This window comes from Bufo bufo, chromosome 4, assembly GCF_905171765.1.
Source record: "Bufo bufo chromosome 4, aBufBuf1.1, whole genome shotgun sequence".
Taxonomy (NCBI): Eukaryota; Metazoa; Chordata; class Amphibia; order Anura; family Bufonidae; genus Bufo; species Bufo bufo.
Genome location: NC_053392.1, coordinates 258,387,075 through 258,403,408, shown reverse-complemented (window position 1 = coordinate 258,403,408; position 16,334 = coordinate 258,387,075). Strand labels below are relative to the sequence as shown.

At 37.0% G+C, this 16,334-nt stretch overlaps 1 protein-coding gene across 1 annotated transcript in view; it reads left to right on the top strand.

The window, feature by feature from the left end:
* The window catches only part of CSMD1 (CUB and Sushi multiple domains 1), a 2,494,699-nt gene that overhangs the window by 2,403,798 nt on the left and 74,567 nt on the right, over positions 1 to 16,334 (top strand). The window contains exons 62-65 of the mRNA XM_040430026.1: positions 6,006 to 6,079; positions 10,234 to 10,345; positions 12,393 to 12,572; positions 15,838 to 15,882. Coding sequence (XP_040285960.1) covers positions 6,006 to 6,079; positions 10,234 to 10,345; positions 12,393 to 12,572; positions 15,838 to 15,882 — 411 coding nt within the window. The remainder of the gene's footprint in view (positions 1 to 6,005; positions 6,080 to 10,233; positions 10,346 to 12,392; positions 12,573 to 15,837; positions 15,883 to 16,334) is intronic.

The window sequence follows — 16,334 nt, the reverse complement described above, 5'->3', positions numbered from 1 at the left end:
TTCCTATGGCCCGCCGGATGTTCTCGGCCGAGGAGGCATACGCCCTCCTTGCCTTCGAGGCCAAGAGCCCCAGTGAGGACGAGGATGACCGCACGTTCCTTTTGTCATCCGCGTCCTCCTCCTCATCAAGTGATGATGAGCCCCCAAGGAGGCGGAGACGCCACCAGGCGGATCGAGGGGACCTCAATGCTAGGGACCCTGTGACCCACCCTAGTACGAGCAGCTCTGGGGCTCGTACTAGTTTTCCGGCCCATCAGGTCAGTTCACCTGAGCCCCCTGCAGGTGAACTTGGCTGTGTACCCCAGAGAACTTTGAGCCCGCCATTCCTGATTTAGTTGGACAACTAGGAATCCAGATTTACACAGTGGGCTTCACTGAATACGACTTTTTTAGTCATTTTTTCAGTGACCAACTGGTAAATCTAATGGTGGAGCAGACGAACCTGTACGCCCAACAGTTCGTCGCTCAAAAACCGGGCTCCTTTTTGGCTAGGGCTGGTGACTGGTCAGTGCAGCCGAGATGAGGACGTTTTAAGGCCTCGTGCTGCACATGGGCCTAGTCAAAAAACCTAGTGCCAGGCTGTACTGGAGTGGGGACGTCCTCTACCAGACCCCACTCTACAGTACAGCCATGACACGCTCCCTGTTTGAGGCCATCCGGAAATGCCTGCATTATGCAGATAATGCAGCATGTCCCCCCTGAGGTGATCCTGCCTATGACCGCCTGTACAAAATCAGGCTGGTCATTGATCACTTCGTACCTACGTACCTGGAAGGGAGGTCGCAGTTGATGAGTCTCTCATTGCTTTCAAGGGGAGACTCATTTTGTGAGAGTACCTCAGGGTACACTTACAAGTTTTGTGTGTACGAGGGGCGAGATTCCCGTATTCAACCCCCAGAATGTCCCCCCACTCTGGGTGTTAGCGGGAAACTTGTGTGGGACCTTATGCACGCACTGTTAGATAAGGGTTACCACCTTTACGTGGATAACTTTTATACTAGTATTCCCTTGTTCAGGTCCCTCGCCTCTAGATCCACGTCCGCTTATGGGACCGTGCGGAAAAATCAACGCGGCCTCCCTACCCACCCCCTCCAAGTACCTATCCCCTGGGGTGAGACCCGTGCCCTTACCAGTGGAAACCTGCTGCTGGTCAGATATAAGGACAAGAGGGATTTCCTTGTACTGTTCACAATTCACGGTAACGGCATCACCCCTGTCCCTGTGCGAGTTACCGCGGCAAGGGTCCTCAAGCCCGATTGTATCGCCGACTACAATCGGTATATGGGAGGAGTTGATCTCTCTGATCAAGGCCTCAAGCCATATAATGCCATGCGCAAAACGTGGACATGGTACAAAAAAGTTGCCGTCTACTTGGTGCAGGTTGCCATGTACAACTCTTTTGTACTGTTCCAGTGCGCTGGCAACACAGGGAAATTCCTGCAGTTCTATAAAGGCAGTCCTCAAGGCCCTGATCTTTTCTAACCGGGAAAGAGCAGGCCGGAGTACCTCAGGAATTGGAGGCGCCCGGATCATCCCTGGCCAACACTTTCCAGGTGTGGTCCCCCATACTGGAAAGAAGGGACAGACCCCAAAAAAGTGCAGAGTGTGTCACAGGAGGGGGATTCGGACGGACACCACCACTCAGTGTGACACGTGCCCCGATCATCCGGGCCTCTGCATTGACGGTTGCTTCAGGAAGTACCACACTTCCATGGAGTACTAAATTTATAATCCCCTTTTCCATTTAGCCACTGACAATTGATAAAAACTATGGTTCTCAGATTTGAGACACCAAAAAAAATTTGTTCAAAAAGTTTGTAAAACTAAAATAATTTAAAAAAAGTAGACAAATTAGGTATTGTCGTGTCGGCAATAATCTCCTCTATAAAAATACTCCATGACCTAACTCCCCAGATTACCACGGTCCCAAAAAAAAGGTGCAAAAAAAAGATTTTTTTTTGTCACCTTAAATAACAAAAAGTTTAATAGCAAGCGATCAAAAAGCCCCCAAAATAGTGCCATTAAAAATAGTGCCATTAAAACCGTCCCCTCATTCCGCAAAAAATGAGCCCCTACCTAATACAATAGGCTAAAAAAAAAATGACTCTTAGACTTTAGAGATACAAAGATAATTTTTTGTGTCAAAAAGGATAATATAGTCTGAAACCTAAATAAATGTAAAAAAACTTGACTTATTAGGTATCGCCGCATCGGTAATAATCTCCTCTATAAAAATACCCCATGACCTAACCCTCCAGATTAACACAGTCCAAAAAAATATAAAAAAAACTGTGACAAAACAGCAATTTTTGGCACTTTTCCATTTCAATCCGTTTTTTCCGGTAACAAAGCAAGGGTTAACAACCAAACAAAACTTAATATTTATTACCCTGTTACTGCAGTTTACAGAAACGCCACATTTGTGGTCATAAACTGCTATATCACTAAAAGGCAGGGCGCAAAAGGAAAGTACCAACATGGTTTTTCAAAGGCCGATTTTGATGGCCTTTTTTATTGACACCATGTCCCTTTTGAAGCCCCCCTGATGCAAGGTATTCAAAACTGATTTTACAAACTTTATTCACCCTTTAGGTGTTCCTCAACAGTTAATGTCAAATGGAGAAGAAATTTCAGAATTTCAACTTTTGGTAACCTTACCTCACAAAAATTTAATATAGAGCAGCCAAAAATCATATGTATCATAAAAATAGTCCCAACAAAGCCGCCACTTTATCCCGTAGTTTCCAAAATGGGGTCACTTTTAGGGAGTTTCTACTCCAGGGGTGCATCAGGGGGGCTTGAAACAGGACACAGTGCAAATAAACTGGTCCATAAAAATCAGCCTTCCATAAACCACACGCTGCTTCTTTCCCGCTACGCCCCCGCCGTGTGGCCGTACAGTAGTGTACGACCACATATGGGGTGTTTCTGTAAACGGCAGAGTCAGGGCAATAGAGATACAGTCTTGTTTGGCTGTTAACCCTTGCTTTGTTAGTGGAAAAAATGGGTTAAAATTGAAAATTTGGCAAAAATATTAAATTCTGAAATTTCATCTCCATTTGCCAATAACTCTTGTGGAGCACCTAAAGTTTTAACATAGCTTGTAAGATAAGTTTTGAATACCTTGAGGGGTGTAGTTTCTTAGATGGGGTCACTTTTAGGGAGTTGCTACTCCAGGGGTGCATCAGGGGGGCTTGAAACAGGACACTGTATAAATAAACCGGTCCATAAAAATCAGCCTTCCAAAAAACAACCCTGCGCTCCTTTCCCTCTACGCCCCGCCGTGTGGCCGTACAGTAGTGTACGACCACATATGGGGTGTTTCTGTAAACGGCAGAGTCAGGGCAATAAAGATACAGTCTTGTTTGGCTGTTAACCCTTGCTTTGTTAGTGGAAAAAATGGGTTAAAATTGAAAATTTGGCAAAAATATTAAATTCTGAAATTTCATCTCCATTTTCCAATAACTCTTGTGGAGCACCTAAAGTTTTAACATAGCTTGTAAGATAAGTTTTGAATACCTTGAGGGGTGTAGTTTCTTAGATGGGGTCACTTTTAGGGAGTTGCTACTCCAGGGGTGCATCAGGGGGACTTGAAACAGGACACGGTGTAATTAAACCGGTCCATAAAAATCAGCCTTCCAAAAACCAACCCGGCGCTCCTTACCCTCTACGCCCGCCGTGTGGTCGTACAGTAGTGTACGACCACATATGAGGTGTTTCTGTAAACGGCAGAGTCAGGGCAATAAAGATACACTCTTGTTTGGCTGTTAACCCTTGCTTTGTTAATGGAAGAAAATGGGTCAAAATTGAAAATTTGCCCAAAAAATTGAATTCTGAAATTTCATCTCCATTTGCCAATAACTCTTGTGGAGCACCTAAAGGGTTAACAATGTTTGTAAAATTACTTTTCAATACCTTACGTGGTGTAGTTTCTAGAATGGGGTCATTTTTGGGTGGTTTCTATTATGTAAGCCTCACAAAGTGACTTCAAACCTGAACTAGTAATAACTATTTTTAGAGGTATTACTATGTATTATTGAAGTAGAGAAATTTAAAGTTGGAAATTTGCTAATTTTTCCAAAATTTGGGTACATTTTGTATTTTTTAATAAATAAAAATGAATTTTTTTGACTCAATTTTACCAGTGTCATGAAGTACAATATGTGATGAAAAAACACTCACAGAATGACCTGGATAAGTAAAAGCGTTTTAAAATTATCACCACATAAAGTGACACTGGTCAGATTTGCAAAAAATCGCCTGGTCCTTAATGTGAAATATGGCCGTGTCCTTAAGGGGTTAAGGATATGTCCCTGATTTATCAAACTAATTTTGTCTTTATTTTAAAGTAAAATACAACTTTTCAGTTCTTTTACTTGTGAAACAATTTAATTGATAGTCTGGCCAAAGTATTTATTTATTTATTTTGCTCCTGCTAAGTCAATACCACAAATCAAAACATAAAAAATTGCATAAAAACATAGAGGCACATATATTTGGATCGGCCTTTTAGATGCCAGTCTTAACCCGTTCGCTACCAGTATGGAGCTGATACGATGAGTAAACATGGTGCCCGCTCGCACGTGCAGCAGGCACCATGGCTGACAGATCTCTGCTGTTTCAAAAAGCAGAGACCTGCGGCTAATTACTGTGACCGGCAATAATGCCGATTGTGGTAATTAAATGCTTTAGATGCTGTGACCAAGTGAGATCACGGCATCTAAATGCGCAAAAACCAGGAAGCTCGCTATCCCAGGCTTCCTACCGATGCCCCGTGTGGCCAATTGGGGCATCAGTAGTTGAGCTGAACAATTTTAGCCTTGCTGACGAGGCTGAATGTGTTCATAATGCAATTCTTATTTTGGCCACCTGATGGCAGGCCAGGATAATAAATGAGCAATATTGAGTTTAAATGGCATTTTAAAAATCCCTGATAGAACAAAATAAAAAATTTAAAAAACATAATTTATAGGCTAATATATGAGCCACAAAATCATCACACAAAAAAAAATATATATATAAAAAATTAAAAAATCTAAATTTAAATCACCCCCCCTTTCCGCATAATTCAAAAATAAATACCTAAATAACAATAAAATTAAAAAATTATGTTTATGACTGTGACCGAAAACGCCCATACTACATTTTATGCCATAATCAATGATGGCATTAGAAAGTACAACCTATCCCTCCAAAAATAAGCCCTCATACAGCTATGTGACTAGAAATATAAAAAAGTTATGGCTCAAGGAAAATAGGGAAGAAAAATTAAACCGCAAAAACTAAAAAACCTTCGGTATCGTAAGGGTTGATAAAGGGCGTGTGCTGGACATGGATCTGCGGAAGTTATGAAGATGCGCAGGCCTCTTCATAACTTCGGCTCATCCAGTGCCATTTCTAAATGTAAGACAGCTTCCGAGCTGTCTAACATTTTAAACTATTTTCTATGCCTATTTTAGGCGTAGAAAATAGTGAATGAGACGAGCCTGTCAGCCTGTCCTCTTCCCTACCTATGCCACGCCCACAATTTAAGACCTGGCGCAAGTAGGGCGAAGTCACAGATAGCAGCGCAACTAACTGTTGAGCCGCCATCATTGCCTGAAATATATGCCTTATTTAGGTGTATTTCAGTACTGAAATTTAGTCACATAGACATTTAAAAAGTCACAAAACAAGCTACTTTTTTATGCCAAAGCCTTGCGCAGTGAGCTAAAATAAATTACCCCAATTGTTTTTTTTATTAAATATTTAAAATGAACTTTTTAATTTCAGTATTTGAAATAAAAGTTTTTGAAAGTGGTCATATGGTTTTCATGTTTTATGATCTGTATTATTTTAACTCATTTAATATATTATTTCTGAAATGTTGTTTTAACCTGTATTTCAGTTGCTCAATTTTATTTTAATTTTGATTGAATGCTTGGAACTGCAAACTGAAAAAACTGAAGTGATTGACTGCTTCTATAGAAACCTAGTTTTATGTTTAGTTTTTGCACGTATTTCAGATCCAACTCATAACTCCTGCAGAGACCCTGGTACACCACATTATGGCATACAGAACAGTTCCAAGGCTTATGAGGTAATGAATATATTTCATGAGCACTGTTTAAGTGTTCTAAAGTTTGGATAATTAGCAATGGATTTTCTGCCAATGCTCGGTTGTTTAAGCTTATTTTTTAAATGTTTTTTATTTTATTTATAAAAGTTAAATGAGTTTATGTGATTATGAAACAGACTAAACTAAATATATCCAGTTACCATTAGATATATCATTAGCAATAGTAAAATCTATGATTGGTGGTGTAATGTATTTTCAATAAGCAATTTTTTTCAGTTTATTTTTACTCTTGCTTATATTTAATCTTTTGTGGTTAGCTAGAAACTTGTACAACTTCTTCTTTGACAGCCACCTAGTGGTTGGGGTTCCATCCAGCCTTTTACCTACCTAAAGTGAAAATAAAATGCCATCCTCTTGCAAAACTGCAGATGGAAGATGCACAGATGGACTGTGTGCCTTCCAGAGTAAAACCCCTGCAGCCAAGAAGTGATATAACTTGACATGAATTTCTCACCATGTATGGACAGGGTATCTTGACTAATATCCCGCCCGCCCCTTTCTTTTGCTTCCATATCACTTTCTAGATTTATAACAATTTTTTTTATCTATTGAAATTTTAATTCTAAATTATAGACTTGTTTTTGTTGCGCCTTATTCTTTAACTAATTGTGAACTGCCTGTTCACGTCCAGGCAGTCCAAACTTAAAGTGTAACTGTCATGTTTTCATAAAAAATCAATATTTAGCATATGTTACTGCTGCTACACCATTATGCATAAAGCAATATTTTGTTTTTTTCACATACCATTGTTTTCCTTGAGCTTTTCACTTAGTTAAAGCTGTTTTGAACCCAACAATATGAGGATCTTCTCATGATGGCTCCTCTGATAGTTCTATAAGGCCAAAACTGCATTCCCTCACTTCACATACACTCTTTCTTTAGCCAGCAGCTTCCTGACAGCCAATTGGATTACTGATTACTGAGAGACACGACTCCTCACTCTGAAGCCTAATGCAGGCAAGCAGTGTGCAGTGTCTGTCTTCTGTTTATACTAAAGGGAAGACAGAAAAGTCCTAGCAACAGTATGTTAAGGGACAAGTGGAAAGGGACAGGGAACATTAATGAAAGCTGTTATTATAAGGAAATAACAGATATTTTGGCAATCATTGGCAGGCTACCTCAGGTATACCCCGCCTAGCTCTAATAAACTAGCAAAAAATATGAAAGTTACACTTTAACTCTATAAGGATGTTTCTGAATATCCTTTCAAAGTTAGCAGCTGCATGGAAATCAACAGTGGGAGCAGGAAGCAATATAAGTTATATATATATGAATAAACACCTTGAAATATAACCTGTCTTTTTCAAAGAAGTACATATTTTTAACATATAAGTTTATTTAAAGAGATTAGTGCAAACATTGTCTAGGATCCAATTTCTTATGCTTCTTTATTCTTATTTGTTTCTATTGAAACCACAGTAAGCATGAAAGTAATATTTAGCTGCTACCTCCCTTACTGTTGTCATTATTAAGTTACATTATTTTATCAAGATCTGTCCAATTATCCCCTGACCAGGCAAATTTTCTATTTTTTAGTGCATTCTTCTTTGAAATTTCAATTAGTATGTAAACAATTTTGAGCCTTTTTAGGAGATAAATGGGGCTTTATAAATATATATGTCGCAGGGAAATAATGAAAATGGAGATTTGATCAAATCCCTAAGGCAAATGATGAAAATGGATGTACCTAAGGTAGATAGAGGCCCATTAGATGGAAATAACATTGTGGGGAACGTATTAGATATAAAAAAAAAAAATTATACCAAATTGGTACCTCAGTTGGAATGATAAAAGATTGGCTACTTAGAGACGCTCTTCAAATAGCTACTGCAACATTTACCAAAACAGTTCCCCAAACTAGCCTAAGTCTGCGTGAGATTGCAGGAAAATTATCCTCATTTGGAGGTCAAGGATATAAGAAGTGTTCTTGTGAACAATCCAAAATACTATGTAAAAAAAAAAGATGTGCCTGTTAAAAAAGTTACGTACTTTGTAACTCGAGATGCCACAAATCAACAACGTGTTTTAATAAAAATGAATGAACATTATTATTTATTAATTACATTCACTAAAAATGTTTAAAATTTCACTAAAAATATCCTTTTTGTTTTTGAAAATATCAGCTTAAGTACCTATTTCTTACAATATTATTTCATATTATTATTATATTATCAAAAATATAAAAATTTTCCCTAAAACAGTTAAGGGATTTGAAGATCAAATCACTTACTTTCTTTAATAATTTGTGTTTCAATTACTATTGTTGTATTACCTACTCTACATTTAATAATGCATGGTTTACTAAATAAATACTTTTAATATCTAAACAATATTATTTCATTTTATTATTTATTATCAAAAATATTAAACTTTTCACTAAAACAGTTAAAGGATTTGATGATCAAATCACTTACTTTCTATAGGGAACATCATCTTCTGTAAATTGATCATCTCCCTTAGGCTGGTTTCACGCGGGCGTTGCTGGAAAATGTGCAGGTGCGTTGCGGGAACACCCGCGATTTTTCCGCGCGAGTGCAAAACATAAGTTCGGGCTTGGGATCGGTGTTCTGTAGATTGTATTATTTTCCCTTATAACATGGTTATAAGGGAAAATAATAGCATTCTGAATACAGAATGCAAAGTAAAACAGCGCTGGAGGGGTTAAAAAAAATAATAATAATTTAACTCACCTTAGTCCACTTGATCGCGGCCCGGCATCTCCTTCTGTCTCCTTTGTTGAATAGGACCTGTGGTGAGCATTAAATACAGTTACAGGACCTTTGATGACGTCACTCCGGTCATCACATGATCCATCACCATGGTAAAAGATCATGTGACGTACCATGTGATGACCGGAGTGACTTCATCAAAGGTCCTGTAACTGTATTTAATGCTCACCACAGGTCCTATTCAACAAAGGAGACAGAAGGAGATGCCGGCTACGCGATCAAGTGGTCTAAGGTGATTTAAATTATTTATATTTTTTTTAACCCCTCCAGCCCTATTTTACTTTGCATTCTGTATTCAGAATGCTATTATTTTCCCTTATAACCATGTTATAAGGGAAAATAATAATGATCGGGTCTCCATCCTGATCGTCTCCTAGCAACCGTGCGTGAAAATCGCACCGCATCCGCACTTGCTTGCGGATGCTTGCAATTTTCACGCAACCCCATTCACTTCTATGGGGCCTGCGTTGCGTGAAAAACGCAGAATATAGAGCATGCTGCGATTTTCACGCAACGAATAAGTGATGCGTGAAAATCACCGCTCATCTGAACAGCCTCATAGAAAGGAATGGGTCTGTATTCACCTCACGCATCGCATCCGCGTGGAATACTCGCCCGTGTGAAAAGGGCCTTAGGGATTTGATCAAATCTCCATTTTCATCTTAGGGATTTGATCAAATCTCCATTTTCATCATTTCCCTGTGATATATATATATATATATATATATATATATATATTTTCATATATATATATATTATTTTTGTTGCATTTTTGTATTTCTTATACCTAGAAAAACTGCTTGAAAGAGAAAGAAGTGTGTTTTTCACATTGTTTAAATTTTTTCAAGCACAAAGTAAGAAAAGTAATTTCTTTGTGCGACAATATGGAAAACAGTCAGTAGGCCACCTATTAACAAATGACTACCTAATACAAATCTGTTCTAATACTGACTGAAGTAAAAAGGCAGTCATTTGATAATAGGTGGCTTACTGACTATCTTCCATATCATCTCTTTTACACTAATTTTTTACTTTACATGCTTGATACATGAAGCTGATTCGGTCACTGTTATAATGAAGAACTAGAAAATTAATGTACTATATATAAGAAGGACCCTGTATGAATACACAAACCATATGCTTATATTCTATTTGCTGATCACTTTATTATATAAAATATTTAAAATATTTGCATCTCAAAAAAGGAAAAAATAAAACTGCTTGCTTTTTTCCCCACTATCTTTTCCTTACCGCTTGGATATACTGTGTTCTATCTCGTGTAAAAAGAAGTTATGATATCCTTTTATGATCCTCATTATCATTTATATAGCTCTCTCCATTTACTTCATCCTTGGGCTCCTGACATATTTTTTTTCTTTTTTTAAGATTGGGAGTTCGGTCTTTTTTAGATGTCGCAAAGGCTACCACATACAAGGCTCCACTACACGTAATTGCCTTGCTAATTTGACATGGAGTGGAACCCAACCAGAATGTATTCGTAAGTGCTGTAAATTTAATTATTTTAAACCATCTTCTCTGTATAGAAATATATAATATATTCGGAGAGGATATTCTGGCATTAGAGGAAACTAAAAAGGCATTTTACAAACACAAATATACATTTTAAAGACATGCATATTAGTGGACCCTCATGTTTGAGGAATTACATAATTTTCTAGAAACTAACCAATTTTTATTCTTGACTGCATATATTTAAGTATTGATCTATGTTAATGAAAATATAAAATAATCTCAAATGTATTAGTAAGGAATTAGCTATGCCTTGAACATTGCCATTTACATTGATTGACCTACTCAGCCAAATGTCACCAACTTATCTGTTCTAGCTACAGCACCACAGTCTGGGGCTTGGGCACTGCAGCACTGTGTCAGACGCACTGGCAGCCTATGCCCCTCTGGTGATATGCCACATACGCCCCTGGTGAATATAATGATCATGCAAAGTATGTAGTACAACTTGTTTGTTCTATAATTCAGAATATTAGTCAGTGGGGTAACTCACATACTGTGTCTATATGCTTTTTGGCTGAATTTCCATATGGAGTCTATATAGTTTTCTTTTTTTTACAATGATGAGCACCCAGTATATCTGTTTTTATATTTATGTGTCAAATATCATATGTCTCACTTTAAATGGCAGATCAGCTAAATTTCCTATATCGATTCTTTATGTTGTTTATTAGCTCTAATGAAATTAAGAATTATCAAGACTTACATACATGCCAGGACCACACATTTACTTTACATACACCATTCACTTTATTCATATATCATTTGTATTTAAGCATATACGCTCCTTGAAGAGAGTTTTCTTCTTCTTCCTCTTCTTCTTCTCCTTCTTTTCTTATTGTTCTATACTTTTTCCTGTAGTACACAATGGTTCCATTTGTTTTTATTGCAATTCATATAAGCTCAGTAATGTACAGTACAGTAGGTCTATTTTCACTCTGATGCAACTATTTGTCATAAAGATTCTCTATCTTGACATAAAGTTATATTTAAATTTCAGTGGATATAAAAGATTTATAATGTTTTTATTCTTTTTGGTCAGCAAATTTATACAGCTGTTGTTTTCTAATATTTTTATTATGGATTTTAAAGATATATATATATATATATATATATATATATCATAACATGATCATGACATTCGTTATAGGATATTTTTGATTTGAATATAATGAATTATCTTTAGACAATGTAGTTTGAATAAACATTTTGTGGTTGAGAAGAGAGAAATTGGGGTGGAGCATCAAATAAAAATACATTTAGTACACTAGATAGTTTTGTTGACTCTCCATACAAGAAGAAACAGATACTGCATAGACAAAAGTGGGATCCTCATTATAAATGGGCACTTTTCTTAAAATTCTGTTTGAGTTAGAACTGGGTGAGTCAGTTGTCTGATTCAAGTTGGGTCTGTATACATTTGTGTATTAGTTAACTGGAAAACAGTGACTGTCAATCTCTCTCTCTCTCTCTCTCTCTCAATCTCTATTCTCCCAAAATGAATCACAAAAAAATTCTTTCAAATCAGAAAAGTGGTTGAATTTAAAAATTTTTGAATTTATTTATTCAACTCTAATACTTCATTCAGTGTGGTAAAACTAGGGTGGGTGAGGGTAGTTTTGTGAGCTCTTGCATTACAGAATATAAGTAGCAGATATATGCAGATCTTCAAACTAGTGCTACCCCTTAAAGATGGACAGCCATGGTACTAAATTACTCTATGTAAGCTGCTGTTTGGTATTGATAGTATTTGAGCACTCTGTGATGCTAGGCATTGTGTGGCACTTCTACTTAGGCACTATATAGTACATTATTTACCATATAGCGGTGTTATTTAGATAGTGGTTAGTTGTACACTGTATGATCATACAACAAAAAGTGCACTCCAATAGATACCAAATCAGATATAGTATATTCCACTGTACAATTAGTCCTGTTTGCAACAATATACAAAAACATATTTCTCTATAATGCTTTGATATATAAATCTAACATGTTTTATTCCTTTTTTTCAGCTCATGCCTGTCGACAACTAGAAACACCCATTCATGCAGATGTGAAAGCAATAGATCTACCTACATTAGGATATACCCTTATATATATTTGCCAGCCTGGGTATTTTCTAGCTGGAGGGTCTGAGCACAGAACATGTAAAAGTGATATGAAATGGACAGGAAAACCTCCTATCTGTAAAAGTAAGTGCAGAGACAGCGTTACTCCGTCCACTCCCCATTGCAAAGAAAAGAAATAGAACATAAGTTAAATTGATAAAAGCTTTTTAAGAAGAAGAATCTCCAAATAAGATATGTGTACCTAATCTGCTCCAGACATGGTTAGCTTATACAGAGTTTTAATCATAATTTTAGCATTCACTGCACATTTACTTTTATACAATATTTCAACTTGAAATAGAGCAAAAGGCTTTGTATTCAGATGTGTTTCCATTATATAGAACACTAGCAGAATGATCCAGCATCACATGGGTATATTTCGATTATTTAATTTAAAGTTTATGTGTGTGATTAAAAAATATCCACAGTGTTCCCCATAATAGTGACCTCTACAGTGCCCCAACCCTTAGCAGTGATCTCCACAATGCCCCACACCCTTAAATTTAACCTTGACAATGGCCAGCTCCCTTAGCACTGACCTTAACAGCGACCTCCCCCTTAACAATGACCTTAACATCGGCCTGCCCCCTTAAGAGAGATTTCCACAGCATCCCACACCCTTAAAATGTGCCTTCTATAGCACCCTGCTGCAGTAACAGTGACCTCCACAGCATCCCTTTCTCTTAGCAGTAAATTTCCACAGTGCCTCTCCTTCTTAAAAGTAACCTCTACAGTGCCCCCACCCAGTGACTTTCATAGAGCCCCACCCCTTGCAATGTGATCTCCATAGCACTCCACCTTTTTAACAGTGACCACAGCAGCCTGCCCCCTTACCAGTGACCTTTCACAGTGCTCCACCCCCTTAACAATGATCCTCCCACAACACCACATCCCATTAACTATGATCTCCACAGTAGTCTGCCCCCTTAACAATGAATTTTATAAAACCACGCCCCCTTGACCTCCACAGTGGTCTGCTCCCTTAACAGAGACCTTCACAGCATCTGCCTCTTAAAATATGACCTCCACAGCACCCCACCCCCTTAGCAGTGACCCCCACCATGCCTCATTAACTGTGACCTCCACAGTAGCCCACTAACTTAACAGTGACCTCCCCACAGCACCCCATCCTCTCAACTTTGTCCTCCACAGCAGCCTACCCCCTTAACAGCGATTTCCAAAGTGGCCCACCTCTTAACAATGACATTAACAATAGTTTGCCCCTTAACAGTGACCTCCTCAGTGCTCCGCCCTCCTAACAGTGATCTCTACAGCATCCCACCCCCTTAACAGTGACCCATCAGCAACTACCCCATTAACTATAACCTCCACAGTACCCACCCACTTAACAGTGACTTCCACAGCAGCACGCCCCCTTAACATTAACCTCTATAGCATCCTGCCCCCTTAATAGTAACCTAAAGCAGTGAAGAAAAATGGCTGAGTTGTTATGGAAACCTGGTGTAAAACTGTGTGTATGTCAAGAATGAAGAACATGCAAGCTTCTATCGGCCAATAAGGATCATGTGACTGTGTTTATGGCAGTTAGGATGTGAGTGAAAGACCTGTGAGCTTCTATTTGCTAATATGGGCCATGTAATGTGCCATATTTGCTTTTTTTTGGAAATATCTTAAGAACAGTATGTGCTAGAGAGCTGAGACCTTTAAAAAAGCTTTCCAGATGATTTACCTATGTGCCAAATTTGGCGCAGATCAATCTAGGTGTATGGCCATGCATAAAGAACAGAAAGGGAGACAACAGACAGAAATTCATTTTAACCACTGTTTACTGTATGCTTTTTATTAGAGATGGGTTAATCACTCAAAATTTCAACTACTAATTCGGCCAAAAGGGTCAAGTAATACAATTCAGGTCCGAATCTATTACACCTAAAAAAAAAATCTCCAATTTAGTGTTGATCACGAATATTCGAATTGCAAATTTTTATCGCGAATATAGGTACTTTGAAAATTCGCAAATATTTAGAATATAGTGATATATATTCGTAATTTTGAATATTCGAGATTCTTTTATTGCAAATTTTCATAATGCAAATTTTTATCGCTATTTTTTCAATTGCCGAGTAAAAACATGATTCCTCCCTGCTTCTTGCTTGTGGGCCAATGACTTGTTGGCCCACAAGCAAGAAGCAGGGAGGAATCATGACTTTAAATTGGAAAAAAAACTTATATTCTAAAAAACGAATATACTGTATAGCACTATATCGAATATATTTGTTTTTTCAAATATTCGTAATATTCTAAAATAAGAATATATAGCAATTTAGCTAATATAGTGCTATAATCTTCTTTGTCTAATAGTTGTAATTTTTTTCTCATCTGAAGTTCAGATTGGAAAAAAATTTCAACTATTGAAAAAAAAGATTATAGCACTATATTAGCTAAATTGCTCTATATAATTTTTTTTTCTCGAATATTCGCTATATTGCTATATATCCTTGTTTTAGAATATTACGAATATTCTGAAAAACGAATATATTCGATATAGTGCTATGACTCATTGGCCCACAAACAAGAAGCAGGGAGGAATCATGTTTTTGCTCGGCAGTTGAAAAATTTGCGATAAAAATTAGCATTACGAAAAATTAGCATTACGAAAATTTGCATATTACGCGATCATTACCTTGTCGATTTTTCGAGTAAAAAAAACGTAAAATATAACGAATATTCAAATTCACGAATACTTGCTGAATATTCTACAAAATATTCACGAAATATCGTGAACTCGAATATGACCCCTGCCGCTCATCACTACTCCAATTGGCCTGAAAATATGTGTATAACACTCTTAGTTCTCATAGGACTCATATTTTTGCTCTTATTTCTCACTTTTATATAGCTTTCTTTCTTTCTCTTTCTGTAACTCTAAAATTCAAAAATTTGACTAATTCAAATCACCAAAAATTTTGATTCAGATCCACCTTGAATCTCTACAAAATTCAGGTCAAATCCCAAGAGTTCTAGTAGCATCACTCTTGTCCAAATTTATTTAAACCATCTTTCATGTATCTTTGGCTTTTTATTTTATGCTTTGAAAGTGCTCTATGGACCAATTCAGAATATTGTTTACGAATAATTAAACATCACTTAAATAGGAGGTCAAACTGTAAGAAGGCAATATATCAATTACCTAACCATTGCTACATAAAGTTTAACTGATCTCCTCCAACTTGAAATTCTAGTTTTATTGAAACATATATTATGGTTTAAATTATATACATAATGTTTTATCTGTGTTTTGTTTCAATCAGTACACAATTAAACTACATATAACAGACATCGCCATACTGACATATTTATTATGTTTATATCAATGTGTATTTTTCAGGTACAGGACTCAGGAAACTAAATTCAACTGTCACAAAAACTCCAGGTTGGTTGAAAAATATATTTATTTGTTATTTAGAATGCCATAATAATAGACAGTAGATAGATAGATAGATAGATAGATAGATAGATAGATAGATAGATAGATCTGAACACTTATACCTAAGCTTTGATTAATTTAAGGTGAGGTTGTTCTAAAATGCACATGGATTCAACATAAAATTTAATGAAGCTTCTTCAAACTGTCCAACATAAGTAATGATGCTATTAGACTTTTAAGATAATAGGAAAGTTTGTGATCTTTATTATAAGAGTGTCCCTGGGCTTATTGTTACCTCATATAATGAAGGTATATGATGTTGCCATAGTTTTACACAATGTGTTTCCAAGCAAGAAAATGTTTATAGTATATTTTGCCACAATTTCACTCCTTTATCACATGTGGATAGCGGTAGACAGCCAAACTTTTATCATTAAACTTTGGTTAGGTAAAGATAT